General features: G+C 37.8%; 1 protein-coding gene across 14 annotated transcripts in view; it reads right to left on the bottom strand.

The window, feature by feature from the left end:
- LOC105759165 (uncharacterized) overlaps window positions 1–19056 on the bottom strand; it is a 99609-nt gene that overhangs the window by 54117 nt on the left and 26436 nt on the right. For 12 of the 14 annotated variants that reach the window (XR_012056026.1, XM_072929179.1, XM_072929180.1 and 9 more), the window contains exon 2: window positions 5864–6060. The exons of the other annotated variants lie outside the window; for them this stretch is intronic. Coding sequence is in view for 11 of the 12 variants with exons in the window: in XM_072929179.1 (XP_072785280.1) it covers window positions 5864–6060 (197 nt within the window). In the remaining variant the exon portion in view is untranslated. The remainder of the gene's footprint in view (window positions 1–5863; window positions 6061–19056) is intronic. 14 annotated transcript variants of the gene reach the window in all.

The raw sequence follows: 19056 nt of genomic DNA, 5'->3' as shown, positions 1-19056 counted from the left end.
AGCTCCTCTCAGTTGCTGTCAGCAGGACTCAGTGGTGTCTGAGTACTCACACCAGAAAATTGCAACAGCTTTCCTCTCTTGTGCTTACACAAGGATGCTTTTGCAGGAAATGGTGTTGTTTGCATTTACTTTCTAAGTGAAAGTTTAACATTTCCTCTCTACACTGCTGTTTGATGCCTAACCCAATCCATTCTCCAAGGCTTTCTCTCCTTCCTGCATGGCCCAGGATTCCTGAGGGCTGGATTTAGCACTAAAGAGTGAAGCAAAGATGACATTCAGTAATTCCACCCTCTCGGTGTTGCAACAGAACATCCACCTCAATCAGCATGGAGCCCAATTTCCTTAACCTTCCTTTTGCTACTGATATACTTGGAGAAACCTTTCTTGCTGTCCCTGAAATCCTTCTTGCTGTCGCTGAAATCTCTTGCCAGATCTAGTTCCAAATAGACCTTAGCCTTCCTGCAGGCATCTTTGCATCCTCTGAAAACATTCCTACATTCCTTTCAAGTGGCCTCCCCTTTTTCCCATGTTCTGCAAACTTTGTTCTTCAGTCTGAGTTTTGCCAGAAGCTCCTTGCTCATCCATGCAGGTCTCCTGCAGGAATGCACTGAAACCTATTTCTAGAATATTGAAGAAGTGAAATATGTGGATTGTAAAGTTTGAGATATTGTCTAAAAGATGAGAATATAATCCAGAACAATCTGAAGATTTCCCAATTTGGCAACTTCGCAGTGATCCTAAACAATAGAGCAGACACTTTCTAAAACTACTGTCTACTGTGTACATTAATAATGACATCAAAAATAGTTCCTGGCAGCAGGCAGTTTTAGAGGCATGTTATTCTGATTTCTCTTAAATTAAGTGTGATTTAACAGAATTTAGATGCTGTTTTCTTTCCAGCAAAAGACTTAGCCAAGTCACACCAAGTAGAAGACTTGTTCTGTTTCCTCATCAGTTCAGCCTTGCTGGAAATAAATGCACAACACTTAGCTAGTTTCTTGGTAAAAGAAATAATGCAAGATGTCAAATAACTGGTGGTGTGAAGTTTTTACTGAAAAGTGTTAGTGTACAGCTATAGAGATAAGAAAGCTCAGGCCGAGTTTTCCTGCTCCTCCTGTGCTGTGGTTCTTGCTCCATGAACATTCCACTGAAAGCAAACACATTTTAGCACAGCCTTATTTCTCTTCAGGAAAATGATTGAGTCATTTCAACAGCACCTTGACCTGGCTGATTAAAATAAAAGAAAATAAAAAAATCTCCTAATCTCTTGCAGTGGATTTTTAATGGATGGGTCAGTACAGTGTGAATGTAAATAAAGCCATCTAACAATCACCAATTTGCATAAAATTTAAAAAGCAAACAGTTGTAACTTAGAAGGAGTAAATGGTCAGAAATTCCTCTGGGTTTCAAATCATTGAGCCAATACTGGTCATGTGAGAGCAGCCTAAAATGAACTGAGAATTATTCCCTAACGAAGAAGAAATTTTTGGTAAAGAGAATTGTACTTCTAGTAAAATTCATGTCACTTTTTCCTTCTGACAAGATGTGTGTTACAAAATAAAAGTGGAGGTCCCTGAGAACAGTAGCTTACTCTGAAAAAATGTTAATGGAAATATAAAGCCCTCTTTTTCTTGATGATATCAGATGAAAATAAAGAATGAAATATTACATTCCCCTTGCATTAATTATTTTATGTTTTTAGTTATCTGTTGTGAACACAGGGATAGATAAATACCCTATTGATATCTGATAAATTGTTCATTTTTTAAGAACTGGTAAGTCCGCATTTACATTTGATCTTCTTCCACCTATACTGAATATGATCCATTTGTACTAAACAAAATCTCAAGGACTGGAAGATATTCAGGATCTGTTGGCAAGGTCACATTGGCTGCATTATGCACTTGATTTACACTGCAATGAAAAATTAGTGTCTCTTATCTCAGTGAAGTAGGTGAATAAAATACAGCTTTTAAACAGCTGTTTTGTACTCTCCTGTGCACTCAAGTCCTTACAAATAAGTTGACTCTACATAAATAGGAAGCAAAACATGTACTAGCTATAGTGTCATAAAACCTGTCACTCAAACCCTTATCAGCAGCTGAGGAATGGAGAGCAGCAAATGCAACCTCAGCCTTTGAGAGGGGCTCCACCAGGCAGGCAAGGAACTACAGGTGACTTTTAGGTAATTGCAATTGTGACTTTTAGGTAAATAGCTAAAGATCTGAACAAAAACGAGAACAGCAGATGTTTGGATAACCATTAGGGGGAAAGTCCTGCAGCTTCTGTAGGTGTAAGATATTTCCTTTAAAGCCTCTTACAGTTCTTTGCAGGAGTCAACAAGCTTTTGGGCAGCTGTGGTGTAGTCAATTCATTGTCCTTGGATTTTTAAAAGAGCTTGTGACAGTGTTCTTGAAAAAGGAAAGCTTTCACACAATGAAAGAGAAGAGTTCTCTTGCAGATCCCTAATTCATTGAAAGCTAAGAAACAAATATAATGGGACAGCATTCACAACTGAGAATGGTTGTCACAGAGGCCCAATGGCATCCATTTAGTGAACACATGCTATTCAATATATTTATGGGTTAATAGCAAAAGAGAGTGAACAGGGAGATAAAACATTTCCAGGTGATACAAATTATCTGGGATCAGATTAAATGCAATGTTGATTGCTGCAATCAGAAATAACAACCTCAGCATTTACAAATATAGGATTTGAATTTTTTTACCAGGAGGAAAAATTGAGTAATTTTACAACGTTATCTGAAGATCCCTGTTATAAGTCCAGAAAAGTAAACAATGTTTAATACTAGAGAAGAAAAACTGAGGAAAAAAAATCAGAAAACATAGTACGTGCCTGGTGTTCCATCTGTTTTGATTTTTTAAAAAAATTCTGATAACAATTTGAAGAACACAGTAGAATGAGGAAAGATACAGAAAAAGAATTAGAAAGGATCAGAAGTATGGAACAGCCTTTACTTTGAGAGAATAAACATACTATGACTGAAAGTTTGAAAAGAGATGATATATTACAGAGCACAATAAAATCCTGAAAGATGGGGACTTGTTAGTTTGCATGTTACAAGTAGTTCCTACCCATATAAATGAGCAGGCAGCAGGTTTAAAAGTAGGATTTCAGAGTGCCACACAGTATTGTGGAGGTCACAGCAAGAGGTTTCTACTCAGTCTTTAAGAACAAACTAAATTCAGAGGTCTGTAATCATCAATGAGAGTCTCATTCTGCTCCTGAGCTCTTTGTGGCTGCTGGAAGAAGGAAAGCACAACTCTGCATATGTCCACTGGGTTGGTAATTCTCATCCCTATGTACCCACTGCCAACCCATATTCACTACAGGCCACTGCTAGACACTGTAGGCCTTTACACATCCGAAAAAATAAAGTTTTGACCTACATTTGTGCTAAACAATATCCCACACCTTAAAACAAAGGGCAGGTGGACTATTTCATTTGCCTTTGTCTGAGCTTTAGGGTAAGCTTCAGTTTCCCCAGTGATTCTGTGCAATTCTGTAAACCATGTCCTTGTTGACTGGACAGACTTTATTAACCTGTAATAAATGCTGTAGGATTTTTCAAGTTTTCAGAAAGCACAAAAGTTTTCTGAACATTGCAATGTAGTCAAAGTCAGGACTCATATTTTGGCTCTAGGTGCTCATTTACAAATGAGCAATTCATCTTATGAGGCAGAAAGGAAACAGCTCCAGGTTTGTGTCACAGGACTACAATGTGAGGAGTTTCTCATTGACATGACTCTGCTTCAGACTGGGAAACAGCACCACTGACAAAACAGAAAGCAGAAGCTGAATTTTTCTCTGACTTTCCACATTGTTCTGGCCAGAGTGAGGAGACTGTAAAAAATAGCTAAATGTGTTAAACTATCTAAAGCAGAAGACAGAGACATAAGACAGGACAATGAACACTACGGAGGAAGAAGACTTATTTATGATGGTACCAAATTATTGCTGTTCTCAAAGGACTGAGCAATAAGTGTGAAGAAAGCCTAACCTTAGTCTATTGTGCTGTGCAGATGGCTCTTGGGAGAAGAAATGAAAGTCTCTTTGATCATTTGAGGCTAGGCAAAGTCCAATATACTGATATAGCTGTAATCCCATATTGGCAGGTCAAGGTAACCTGGCATGTCTTCTCCAGAGAACATCAATATTCTGTTCGAGCTCTGAAGATATTATTGTGAGACGCCGTGTAACTGGACCAGCCTGTGTTGTGTGTTTTCAGCTGAGACAGACTACTCCTAAATTTATGACATGGACGAGACAAACCTTCAGGGCCTTGCAGAGGTTTCTGGCTGGATTTTGTTTTCTTGTAGCAAGACTGCTAATATCTGTAAAAGGGATAAAGCATCTCAGAAGAGACTGACTGAGGAGAGAATGCTTATTAAAAGCATAAAAATGTCAAAGAAAGCAGCTGTGTGCCTTGTTTCAAAAGTATATAGCATTTCCTGGCATGTAGTCTGGCAATAAACACGAATTTAATAACATTAAGAAATACTATTTTTAACAGAATCAAAGTATTGATTGAATTCAGAGACATTCAAATTATGTCTTTGACTTTGTTAGGTGTTAAAGCATCATATTCTGCATACACAGGGTATTCTGGGGAAGAAACTGAATGTTCTTTACAATGATAATATGGCTAATCTCTAACCATACACATACAAAATACATTTTATAATACGGTTTTCTTCTATTGAAGAGTCAATTACAAAATACTTCAAACAAACAGTAATGTATACTAAAATCTAGTGCTTTACAACAGAAATAGCAAGTCTAAAGTCTGTTGCCCTCATTTTTGTGAACTGGAGGACAAATTTCTGCCTTGGTATTTTGTAGATTCTGTCTGAATAAATGTTGGTATATACTATTATATAGGACTAAGGGTGCACCTCTTTCCTTTATGCTGCACTATGGAATAACTCTCCAACTGTTAATTTCATTCTGTAGTTGGCATCATAAATTATATCCCTCATGGCAGTTCAGTAATGCATTCCTATAAAAGCTAATATTAAGTCAATATAAAACTAAAGAATGACTACTGTTGATCCAGCTGACCCTGTCTCTGTTTTTAAATAGAAAAAAAAACCAGAAATAATTTTAAGATATTGCCTAGGTACTTATTTTAAATGACATATGAATTTAAAGGCTATATTTTTAAAGTTTGGAAGCAAACACTTAACATATCAATGTTTTTATTAATGCAGTTATGGATATGGGTCACTAGAAACATTATGCTTAGGTAGTGGGAGCCAATAGTTTAATTAATCCAAAATAATGTAGTGGCCACTCTTCTCCTCTATTACTCCCACTGGTTATAGGTCTAGACAATGTCACATCAAAGAGCAGCAGTTAACACCAGGGCAATCTGGCACAAACCTGGAGCTATTTCCCTTTTCCTTCACATGATGAATTGTTCATTTACAAATGAACACCTTGAGCAAAAACATTAACGCAGAGTTTGCCTGCATCCTACTGTTTGGAAGAATTGTTATAATGACAAAACCAATTAATATTACATAGGTGCCTGCCTGATGTGATTTGTCAGGGAATAATTTAATTTGTTAGTAGTTAATATTCACAGACTACAGTCTTCCAAATTCAATCACATTTCAAGATGCTCAAATTCTATTATCCTTTGTGTTTGTTAATACAGGCTGTTACTCAAAAAAACATACATTTTTGTCAAGTCAGAGCAAATTTCTGGGAAAGGAGAAGAAATTTAGATGAATGGCAGTAAAACAAAGCCTGTGCTTTTACTGTTCAATAGCAGTTATTTCACAAAGAGGAAAGTATATTTAAAGTTTAGGAATGTCTCAGTCATTACCATTTTTGTACCTGTATTTTCTCCTGGAATGGGACAGACTTGCAACGTCAAGGTAAGTGAGGCACATTGGTGGGCACACGTTTGCAGCTCCCTGGGACTCGCACACCACAGAAAAGGGATGGCTGTGCCCACAGCATCACTCAGCTCCCGTGAGCTCCCACCCATGCAGGGTGCAGAAATAATGGTTTGCAGCCGACAAAGGTGCCACCTTGAGAGTGATGGTTAGGAAGGAAAGAAAATAAGCAAAATATTAGATCCATTTCTGCAGAGCAGAATCTGTGTTATAAAGCAAGAAAAATATTAGACATATCCACAATAAAGCTGGCTGCAGTGAAACACTGAAGCACAAGAATCCCTTCAGCCCTCAGAACGTTAATCTTTTTTGGTGTATTATCCTTGAATATTAAGACAGAATTATCTAAATTAAGGACTTGACCTGAACATCTTTTCTTCATCACTGTAATTACACTAGGAGATGTGAGAAGGCTGCATTATGCCAGCATGCAAAGAATTCCTAATAATTGCAAAACACCTTCTCAATCACATATTTCAACTCCTGAATACTTTTCTTTCTTTGTTTTGCCTTTGGTAATACCCCTCATACCAGAGCCACTGCTGATTTTGTCACAGCTAATATGACTGTATTTTTGCCTCTTGTGCAGGAATTAATGCTTGAGTTGATTTTAACTGAGTTTCCAGGCCTAGATGAGCAATAAAAGTGTTCTGAAAAATGACACCCAAACATACAATGCATGAGCTTTAGATTTGGTTACAGGGCACTGTACACATGATTATAACATAGCAGAGCTTTGAAGGTCACGTTTTCACAGTCTGCTAAGTAGAATCCTCATCAAAATTATTGCAAAAAATATTATCCATGAGTGTGCAGGAAAGAACACCTGATGATTATGCTTCCTGTATCATGGCTAAACCGGTTTATTTTTCACTATCCTATAATGAAAAAATCCATACTTTAGACCTTCAAAGCTAAAGACCAGAGAATTCTGGGAGCTTTATTTTATCATGAACTTTTCAAGCCAGAGACAAAAACTTATTGAAGTATACATAAAATATACAGGTCAGGGATGCCAATTACAATATTATTCCAGTCCTTCCAGTGCTTCAAGGGATTTCTATAAAAATCTTCTTCAGAAGCTAATACCTGAGTGTTTTATTAGCACTTTATTTCGAATGGCAGTGCTCATCCCATTTCACTTCTTTCATTTTTATTTAAATTTCCATGGTTCAGATTTCTTTTTATTCCTCCATGCACTTTGACTATAAGGATAGATTCCTTGCAGCCTGACAGGAGAAATTAAAAAACCCAAACCAGTCTAATAAAGATGGCCAGCCCAATTTGTATTTGTTATTTGACCTGGAGTGCAACAAGATATTTTATTCTGTGTAGGCAAGCTATTAAACAATTTCTTTTGATTAAAACGTGTTGACAACAACCAGAACACATAGATGACAGAAACAAGGATAAAAATGTCCTCTCCTTCAGTGAAAATGTATGCTTTCCTAATAAGTTAATCAATTTAGTGATGCTTCTAGGGAAAAAGATTTCTATGAAAAACTTCAGCAGATCACCCTTTGTTCCATTCATCCAAGCCTTTCATGTGTCATTATTACTTAGTTTTAAAAAAATCATATAAATACCATTGTCCTTTCTTTTTAGTAGCATGAGGAACTCTTTGAATCATAGCTTGTTTTCTATCTTTCATTATATATTTTTCTAGTAAAAACACTGAGTGTTAACAGGTAAGAGAGAAATCTACTCTTAACTGTAACATAGAATTTTCTCTTCTTCTCTCCATTTGTGAGGTGTTGATGTCTCCCTGAAAAAAACAAAAAGCCTTTGTGCTTTGTTTGTCAGTACTTTTCCTGGATGTAAGATTTTGACATTCAGAGGATGTACCATGGAAACTAATCTTCCTCAAAGTGCCCCCAAGTTCCTGCTAAATGTTTTTCTGATTGCTTCACTGAGGCCTTTCTTTATTAGTCTGTTTATAGGTTTAGATCCAAAGATGGTTTTCTAAAACATAGGCCCAAAAGGTAGACATAATAACATTTCAATAGTTAAACAAAAACAAACAAACAAACAAATAAAAATCAAATCCTTCCCAGAGCAGGGGTGAGGGCTTAAAGGTATTTTCTTGACCCAGTAAAAATTAGCTACCATTTCACTGTCTTGATCTCTAAAGATACAGCCATAGACTTGATCCAAAAGCCAGGACAAACCAGGACCACCAAACTTCCATGAATCACAGTGCCATTTATGAGCTTCAGCACAGAACAACACAAAAAGTCAGAGTTTCCAAGTCCCTACAGAATGGGGGAAAAAGTAACCACACACCATGTGAAAATTCCAGGGGTGAGAAACCAGCATTTAGAGTCATCATTCTATATTTCTTTACCTATTTTGGATTAGATAACCTGGTCTCCAGCCATCAGGAATGGTTAGCACTTAATTCTCTGGAATGATTTAGGGTTTCTATAAATAAACAGCAGTTTTCTGTTATGCTCTATCTAGTCATGAAGGCACAAAACCTATGACAGAAAATGTGGGGTTTTTAATAAAAGCATCCAGCAACAGTCTGTTCTAAAAGCTGATAATGAGACTTGTTTTCTAATGAAATTATGCTTATGCAATTGTGTTTTGTGTCTCTCCTTCTGTCAGCAGTGTGTTATGTGCATATCTCATTTATTTATTTCTTAATTATTTTATACCAGAAAGAAATATATTACAACTTTGAGAATAAAAATTCAAGTAATAAAGACATAGGGTGGCCACACAGTTATTCAGTACTTATTTAAAGTTCAAGTCACTGCCTTCTGACAGAGCTTTTTCCTTGTACAGGAAGCATATTGCGAGTGCTCAAATTCCTATTCAAAATTGTATAACAGACATTTTTATGAGTAAAAATGCATATTCTATTTCTTTTCTTAATTGCATGTTCTATTCCTATTCCTAATAGTCCAGCTGAGATTTTGGGTCTTTCCAGACCTTATTAGCCTTAAATCTCTGGGTTTAGGATGGATTCAGTGCTGGAAAGAGCCCACTTCATTTTTCTGCACCTTCACTCATCTTCTTCTCTGTGGGAGTCTGAGATGATTCCTGCTTCCATAACAGGCTGAGATTTCTTCATGTCACCAAGCAGAGCTAACAGTACATCAAAGAAAGTTCCTACATAAAGTGTCCAAGAGCTGAGTGTGAGAGTGAGGAGTTCTTTTTTAAAACAGCTACATATTTCACATGTGGAAAAAGTATTTTAATAAATGTGAGGAGTGGAGGGCACCGGAATTGGCTAATATTAGAAGCCAAAATTCGTAGCAGTGCCTGTAGGAGCCTGACACTCAGCCCAGGGATAATCATGTCCCATTACACTGAGAACCCTTCTGGAAGGGGGAACAACACAAAACTTCTGAGTACTCCTTGTAGTCTCAGCACCCCTCCTCTGTGGCAACAGAGTCCTGGTAAAACTCTGCAGGGGCATGGTTGAATTGTCCTTTGTTTTTAAAGAAATTTGTTCCTAATGAAGGCCCCAGCTGAGCACCTCCATCAGCATGGTAAGAGGTGTGGTAAATTACAACCTTGATTCTTCAGCATAAAGGAATGGAAATGCTCTTGGATCTAGCACCAGGAGAAAGCATCACAGCCTCAGATGCAGAGAGAAAGGCTGAGGGCAGGGACCAGCAGTGAGCAGCCATCTCTTGGAGATTAAAATAATACATTTGCATTCCAGGATGGTGACATATTCCTTTTCCCCCATGGCCCATTCTTTCACATATGAAGAATTTTCTTCCAGAACCACCTACACGAGGACTATCCACAGTATAAATGCTGAAATCCTTGCTCTTTTGGATAAACATCTTTGTAAAATGCTCTTTTCCATTAACTCCCGATGTAACAGAGTCATTGCACTCCACTCCTATGGAACATGCTTAGTAAGCTCTTTGGACTGCTGAGGCTTTTCTTTTATTATTGTTTTGCAGTCAGTTACACAGGTGACTTCTCTTTCATTCAGTTTACTGAATTAGTTACAAGATTTGTGTTGTGTCTCATGGTCAAAATCCCATACATTCTGGGTGCTGATGTGAGGCACACAGATGAGATCTTGGAGTGTCAAGGGTGTAAATATTCCCATGACTAAAAAATCAACCATTTATATGTGAAGGAAGATCTAAATGTCCTTAGAGGTAAGTACAGCTGCCACCATTAAAAGTTAGCACAACAATGCACTTTGCATGCTATAAATTACCTCCCCATGGATAAGCAATGTCAGTGCAGGAATATGGCTGGTGATAAGCAACAAGGAAAGGCAGTTTTGGCACATAAAATGAAGCCGATTTAATCCCAGTTCCAAAGGGTATGAGATCATGAAAAGAAGGAATAAGAGAACAAGACAGGGAAGGGAAAATTTATACATATGTACATATATGGTAGATTGGTGCTTCAGTTAAGGTTGATAATGCAAGATCCACCCTGAAGTCAAAGGATAAATAGATTAATAGATTCTGATTTAGGAGAGACTGCAGAGGGAGAACTGACCCTGCGTCCATATCAAGGGAGGCATTTCACATCCAAGCACCATAAAATACAAATAGGCAAATTGTAAAGAGATGGAGAAGAAATACACACACACATCCCCAATGGTAAGCAGTTTTTCAAAATGCTGACTTTTACTGATAGTCACAATCTTGCCTACAAACAAAATTATCTTCTTTCCTTCAGTGAAATAGAACAACAAAACTCTCCCCTGGCAGAAGCATTTTAGTGCTAATAGCATAAAGGGATTTATGTGTGAAGAGATTATATACCTTTACTAAAAAGTGAATAAAATACCCTGGAACCTTTGATGGCGAAATAGCTGCAACTGTTCAAGGGACAGTTCTAACACAATTACAGCAGTAAAGAAGAAAACTGATCACACCCCTCATCAAAGCACAAAACTGGTAGACCCATCCTAACCCTCTCAAGTACACTTAATATAATTGTTTGCAGAGCACAGAAAGCTATTAACACAAAAAGCTCATCTAGCTGAGCTGTGCAAGAGCAGAAGGACTTGTAAGCTCCACATGGGATATGTGTATTTGGAGAGATTTGTTCAGAGGGAGACTCTTACCCAAGAATGAAGAATTCATTCACTTAAAAATGGAGGCTGAAAGCCATTGATTGAGACCCTGGGTCTGAATAATGATCATTCTGTGGGTTAAGTCAACTGTTAGGTGAGTTATATGTACAGTAGGTGTAGGTCTGAGTAACTGCAGATAATATTGGCACAGGCACAGAGCAAAGCAGAGCAGAACCTAGCAGCTCCAAAAACATCTTGAGTAACTTTTCTTGTAGGCAAAGGATGTTTGCTCATGTACATCAGAGTAACATCACTATGAACACAAAAACCTCAGTGTATCCTGCAAATGAATGGTCAGTGGATTCCTTTAAATATGTGCATTTGCCTAGGAGGCTGATAAGCAGCTTTTTAAGAAACAAGACACACAAATGGTTTTCATTTCCAGCAGCCTGTGTGGTTCTAGGCAGGCAGGTGACTTGTCTTTGATCTCAGAAACAAATAACAATTCTCCCAATAAGGAACACTCACAGTACCCCTAGGATGAATTTGGCTCTGTGGCATTCTTCACTTAGGTATGTTGGGCTAGGAACACAAATTCACGAATGGCAGCAGAAATTATTGCCTTTAAACCCCTGTCAGTCAGTGATGTGAGTTTTGGTGAAGAGCACTCTACATTTGGCTAGCAGACTGAGAAAGTTCTGAAATAGTATTGCCCAATATGAGGTTGCAGAAGGGCAAGATCAGAACCTGACCTCAAAGGGCATACGAAATAGCTCTTATTGTCTCAATATATTAGCTTTTATTGCCTCCCATGTGTGATCATTTTGTTGTGCAAGAGGTACTGTGCAGAAAAATGAAGGGAACAACTAATTTAAGGACCTGCAAGTGGCTGCATCACAATTTTGGTTCCAAATGTTGGAATTCCAGTATGATGCTCACAGAAGGTAGCAGAGGACACTAATCCTTTACAAAAAAACTCATTGGTACTTGTGATTTGCATTAAAATAAACTCTTTGGATATTTGTTTATTTTTATTCTAATTTTTTGGTGAAGGAATACATGTCAGCAATAAAAAAAAATTATGGCACAAAGATTTTATTCATTCTCATTAACTGGAAATATCACTAAGAGTTCTTTCACAGTAATTTCTAAAATCATTGAAGTAATTAGCTTGAACTTTGTAGAACTACTGCCAGCTCTTCTTTCGTCTAGATTTGTTCATCTTCAGAGGTGGCAACCCCAGTGCTGTATACTAAACATCACCTCACAGACTTGTGACATTGTTTTGTTCACAAATTATTGGCTGCTTGGATTTATGAAGCAAAGCAGCCACCTCCTACAGCAGTTCGTGATCAATTTTCTACCTGCACAGAAAGTTCTTTGAAAAGTAAAGCACCTAAATCCTGCTGAAAAGATTAATTTGCATGAGATTTCTCTCAGCTATTTGGAGCTAACCAGTAGTGTAAAGTGAGAGGATCCTCATCCTCTGCTATTTATCCCTCCCCCTCACACCAAGGCTGGGGATGCATTAAAGTTGGGGAAAGTGTTGTTGCACTCTGACAGCTCCCAATATACCCGGGGTCCTTGCAGACAATAGCCAGACAGTCATAAATTACAGCAGGGTATAGGTTGCTCTAAATTACTGTACATTTAAATAAGTTTAATGATGAGAGAATGACAGCCAGCTCTGTGGGAGAACCCCCATTCCAGAGCTGAAAAGACCTTGGCACAAGAGAGAATCTCTCTCTTTTTCAGTGCTTCTACACTATTTTAGGAATCATCATTCTTCCATGCTGAGAGATCATTTTCTAAGTCCTCTGTGTTGCCATAGCAAAAGCCAGATTTTTTTCCTCCCAATGTTTGATAAAAAGAGTCTGTGCAATTACAGAAGAAAACAGTATAAACTACAGTTTTAAAATTACTACAAGTGCTTTCCATAGCTTCACTTTTTGCTCTCCATTTAAAGTACAGTTTAGTCTTATCAAGGATGTAAAAATATATCTGAATTCTTCCAGTTGTCTTCAGACCTGGGGATTCTGAAAAGTGCTAATCTTGCCTCAGACTGAAAATTTTGTGAACTGAAAGAGAATGGCTGGTGCTTTCTCAGGGAGACATTTTAAGGGATGCATTCCATTCATTTATAGCTGTGGTTAACAGCTATAAAATCAGGACAGCTAGCAATCACAGAAGTAATCAAAAACCACAACTTTCTCTACTTACAAGAGCCTAAATATTGGAAAGCCATACTTGGAATTGCCTAACACAAATAGAGATTCTTACACTTGAAATTGCCCCCAAATGCTTGAAAAAGAATAACCTGCACAGTTGCACTTATAATAAGATCAGTTTTAGACTAAACTTCAAATCATTGAGTTCTGCATGTACCTGGGGTTAAACATTAGAATTTCACCCCATAACCCTAATGTGCAATAGAAAAAGGCCTCAGTCACTATAATCAGTCTCTTAGCACAGTATGTAATTAAATATTCAGCATCATCAAATGTTAGTTACACAAAAGGGGTCAGAAAGCTGCAGCAGACACAGAAATGCTACAGCCTTTAGTTTATACCAATTTGCATTCTAAATAGGTACTTGACTTTTCCTCTGTGACAGTCTCACAATTGATTAGACAAATATTTTGCAGTAAGCCACAAGAATGTAGGGGCATAAATCAAGGTGTCATTTTAGGGACTGAGAAATCTTTAAACAACCAAAAAAGAAATACTATTTTTCCAAATAATCTATTACTTCCAAAGCACTAAAGTCTTATTCAAGCTCTGTGAAACTTCAGCATCCTCTGTTTCAGTTTATGGCCTCTACCTCTGACCTCTCACTGGGCAAAACTGAAAAGAAACTGGTTCTGTCTTCTCTACACCTCCTATCAGAGATTAATCCATGTTCATGAATTCCCTGCCTGAGCCTTCTCTTCTCTGGCCTTGGAAGCCCCACCTCTCCCAGCCTTTGCTCACAGGAGATGCTCCAATCTCTGTCCCCCCTGTGCACTGCCTGCAGCAGCTCCACACAACACTCCAGTGCTAGCAAAGAGAGGCCTTTCCAAACTGAAAACTTTCCTTCTCTCTGCAATTTAACCGCTTAGAAAGTGGGCAGCTTAGGAGGTCAATTAATTTTGCTGTGTGTCAATTCCTTGCAAGAAATTTCTGATGTACTTGATTACATAAAATCTTTTAAGAGTTATTGCACGCCTTAAGCAGACAATACAAAACATTCTTATCACTTAAAGGGTTTAGAAATTTGAATAAGCTACCCAAAGCGGTCATTAGTAGCTGAATTTGTGGTTGGCAATGATATAGACTAATTTTTGTCAGAAAAAGAAAATATGCATTGTCCTTTTTCCCCAGAACTACTGTGCATTTCCAGTCACTGAATTGGGAAGGTTGTGGGGATTTTTTTACTTGTTTGAAGTTTCGTTGTTGTTATTGCTTTCTGGCTTTTCCCTTTAGATTTCCCAACATAAGTAAAAAAACTGAACACCAAGGGGTAGTTTTGTTTTGTTGTCTGGGTTGTTTTTTTTTTTTTTTTGAATGAGGAAAAACCACTTTGCATTTCTTACAAAATTTTGGTCCAGAAGAAACTAATTCTCCTCCTAGTTGAAAGTGAATTGGCATTACCCACCAAACCCATTTATTCATTAAAGAAACTGTATCCCCTTAGTGATTTAAGGGTTGCCGGTGGACTGAAAAAAGCAAATTAGAAAAAACATAACAATTAAACATATATGACTCTTTTCCTTCCATTACATACAAACATAAAAACTGGTAGGCAAACTTGCACAGCTTCAATTTACACCGTGTGACCTTCACTTCTTTGGCATATTCAGGATGACTGAGATAGCATCCTAGGAATTTATGAGTTGGTTTATGTGAAAAATGATTTGTCTGAGAGCTGATCCTTCAAAACACTAAAAATAAACAAGCCCACTTTTCAAGCTGTGCTAAATACTGTCTTTGAATGCAAAGCTGTGTTTATCTGGGAGCAGAAATCCAAGACAGAACTGGACTAAAATAGTGTGCTGATTGTTTTCCATACACTGCTCACAAAAAACAACATCTGCTTATTCGTTTGTGTTTATTTTGTGCCTCTCAATAGGTGTTGCATAAAAAAAAAATGGCAGGGCACCTGATTTTGTTCAAAAGGCATCATTTACCCACAGGGTGTGGCAGTTCTGTGATGAAGAACTGAGCAATGCACCTCTCACACCAATGGCATGTGGGTGTTTTAGCAGCAAGTGTGGATTGTACTCAGCACCTTGGTTACCTCTGAATCCAGAGCTGCTCCTCCTCCTGCTCCTGGGCACCTCCCTGTGCCTCTCACCAGCTCTGGGTGTATCATCTGCGTGGCCCTTCTCATTTCCAGCCATCGTGTGCCCGTGGTTTCATTGCAGCCCATCCCCAGGGAGGTGTTTGGGAACAGACTCACCAAAATTTTTCCATAATATGAATCTGGAAGGTTTCCCTGATGAGAGAGAGGTATGGAAATACAATTTGTGGAAACAAAAGCCCACTTGTCAGAAAGTTCAGGGTATCAAAAAGCACCTTGCAAAATCAAGCCTGTTTGCCACTTAATTATACATGAGCCAGAAATACAAACCTGGACTCCGCCAAATGTCACCAAGTTCAAGAGTTTAACTTCCCAAATCAGATCTTTTTATGCCACACTGATGCAAGGTGGGCCAATTTTATGTCTCTCTGAATACCTTAATCTTCCCACTAGTATTCCAAAGCATGAGCAGAGCAACACTCATAATTAACAATTGTGTCACAGTCTATAAAAGGCTCTCTGCTCAGGAAGCTGAAACTGAGCAGAAATGAAGCCAACACTTGCTGCTAAGGGCCCACAGCTCCTACACTGAGCAAATACGAACAAAAGCCAGAAAACTTGAGGGGAAAAAAAGAAAAAGTCGTAAAACCCTAATGATAGTTGATGGAAGTTTGACACATTCAAATGTGCTTTCTGATTCATACATGCATAAATGCCACATTTAATTTCTAAAGGGATCTAAACTGTAACTTTATCTCTACATTAGTGGTAGTCATACATCTCAGCTTTATCTATTAATACATTCTTCCAGAAAAGCAACTCCCATCCCAGTCCTTGACTCTAATTTAAGGCACAGCTGCTATTTTCACATATTAGGTACTTTGGATTTTGTTCCCTCATCACGCAGAACGTGACTCAGATATTGACTGAGAGGAGCAGCACCACCCTCTTAAAATTAAATTTAAAACTCTTTTGCATTTAAAGGAATGAATTAAAATACTATCTAAGTGTCTCTCTCATGGGGATAGAAAGTGAAAGTGTTTCAGCCCTACTTTTTTTTCATGTTATTAAATATTATTTTCCCCAAGGTGACTGGGCACAGAGACATGGCTACTTCTGAATTCCAAGTGCCTGACACTAAGTGTTGATTTTTCTTGTATCTAAAACTCCAGCTTTGATTATGAAAACAGGAAGAGGGAATAGCATCTTCTTCTTCAGCCATCACTAGTGTTTCAAAAGAAAGTAAATGGATGTCTTAAATATAGGAAATATTTGTATAAAACCCATGTGCAACTTGACTTCATATGGCTATATTAAGAGCAATTATATCACTCATAAGATCAATTGTGTCCTTTAGTAAACCACTGTAAAGTAGGTAAATCTTCCAAAAGAACCACAGTTTTAACTGAATAGTTGTGTAGTTCTCTGTTTATTACAGTATTAAATCTATGATTTTTTAATACCCCACAGTAAACCACTTAAATGAAAGGAAAAAATGAACTCATCAGGCAATCTTGGAGCTCAGAAATGAGATATTTTCTTCTGCTGTGGAAAGCATTCAGGTTCAGTCATAACTCACCTGTCCACAATCTAATGAAATGTACAATCACTAAACAGCAATAAAGGACACCAGTGGACGGGCCAGTTCTGTCAGAAATTGTCCTATTCCTGTTCTAATCCAAAGTGATCATTGCCTCCCAAACCATTACTAACAGCTATTTAACTAATTAATTAACATATTAATTATAACTATTTAATTAATATATTCTTTAGAACTATCCATTCTGCAGTCCATTTATTCCAATACTTAGATATGGACATATGGCAAGTCACAGGACTCAGAACTGCTGTTACTGGATCTCTGCAAACCTCAGATGGTGTTATTTTTTTCATGGAAGCTATTTTTTTGTAACTCAGTTCACATCTACAAATGGTAATGCCATTTCTTTATTTCTCATAATTTATACGTCTACCTTGTCTCCTAGAAACACCAGTTATTTTTTGCATGCAGAGTCTCCCAATAGACACATATTTAACCCACCCACAGATCCTATCCAGCCTTAATTAAAAGCAATGACAGTCTCTTTGACCATGTTTCAGTTGATGCTGGAAAGTACTGATGTTAACTCCACATTGCTTCCACATTTGCTGTTTCACCCAGGCTGGCTTCTGTCAGCAGATAGGGTTAATTTGCTGTTTCAGCTACTATGGGCTGAAAAAGTTTAAGTCATGTGCAGAGAGGCATTCCAGTATTTCTGGAGTGGTGAATGCATGCATTCTCCACATTTGCTCTAAGCTTCATGGGTGTGAGTTATGACACCTAGACAGAGAGCTGAGCTCCACAGTACAAGCTGGAGAAACTTTTAGTCTTTCCCCACCATCAAGCAAAAGGAAATCTATCTCACACATCATGCTGAATATGGCAGAGTCATGATTTACTTGGTCCTACTGTGGTGAAAGATAATTACACAAGTGAGATTTACTTCAAATGTCAGAAACACTGCATTGCTCAAGTCAGCAATGTGTGCTCTTTTCATTTGGAATGAGAACTACCACAGTGCAGCTCTGCAATGGCAAACCTGATGACTGCATGCAAGCCCAGCAGAAATTTACAGAACTACACATATATAAAACAGATTAAACTTGCATTTCCCTTTGAATATGAAGTTAAGGCATAAAATGCAATCATGAGCACAATGACAATGGTTATCTTTTTTTTAACATTATTATCATTAACTGAAAACACAGACACTTAATTACCTATAATTAAGTCCCTATAACAGATTATTTTTTTGTGTTTTGCATGGCTGATTCAATAAATAGAAATGTCTGCAAGGTATTTGGCTAGTCAAAGACCTTTCAGGCTGCCAATGATTTAATGGAAGGACTCCTGTGACCAGAGGACATAGTCTCTGTTTCATAGCCTGAAGTCCAAGCTATGGACTCCTTTATCTTTCTTCCACTCTCTCACCATTACATTTGTGTTAGTTCAGCTCCAGTGAAGTCTGTTTTGATGCAAATGTTAGTGCTGACTGTCCATCATGACTCTTTCTCATCGAGAGCCAAGTCACAACAAATCATAACACCCAAGAGCCAAAGAGATGAAAATCACAGTCCCCTGTTCTACCTGGCCTGGGCTGCTTTCCCCTACCCAAATATCCTTGTGATCACTGCAGCAGTGAGGAATCTGAGAAAGCAAGAATGTACATCTCAGCCATTTCCATTGTATAATCAACTAAAGCCATTCCTGCAGGACAGTGCAGGTGAGGACAATTTTGGTGGACATTATGGTTTTGATTGGTTCTTTTTCAAAAGGCAAAAATGTTCTTTAACAAGTTAAATTTCACAGTTTCTTTTCAAGATATATAAAAAATATATATACTATATGCACACAAAATAGGGGCAGAGGTAGGTATGCAAGGGAGGGGATGGAGAGTATTAAAACCAAAGGACTGACTTTCATAGCCTTAGCTCCAGACTCAGTCCTAAGCTGGACATACATTCTTCTCAAAAATTTTCCTTCACCTATTTTTAAGCTGCATCAAGCAGGTGCATGTCAGCATAAACCATTGCTGGAGTCTGAATTTATAAATATCAAAAGTTACTGAATCTGCATACCTCAAGAAATTAGATTACACTCTATTTATACTCATGGCCAGATTCTAACCTCTATTTTAATAGCCTCAAATTGCTTGCACAAGTAATTTCTCTGTTTGCATCAGTTTATGTGAGGTCAGACTGCATAAGAGAGAGAAAGAATGAATGGATCAGTGTAAATTTATACATGGTTACAAGATATTGAAGCAGAATGTGAAAACTCCCAAATTAAACCTGTTCCAAACAGACTTTAT

This window comes from Taeniopygia guttata, chromosome 4A (genome assembly GCF_048771995.1).
Source record: "Taeniopygia guttata chromosome 4A, bTaeGut7.mat, whole genome shotgun sequence".
In the NCBI taxonomy this organism is placed as follows: domain Eukaryota; kingdom Metazoa; phylum Chordata; class Aves; order Passeriformes; family Estrildidae; genus Taeniopygia; species Taeniopygia guttata.
Note: the sequence above shows the minus strand (reverse complement) of the source record. Positions and strands in the feature narration are given on the sequence as shown.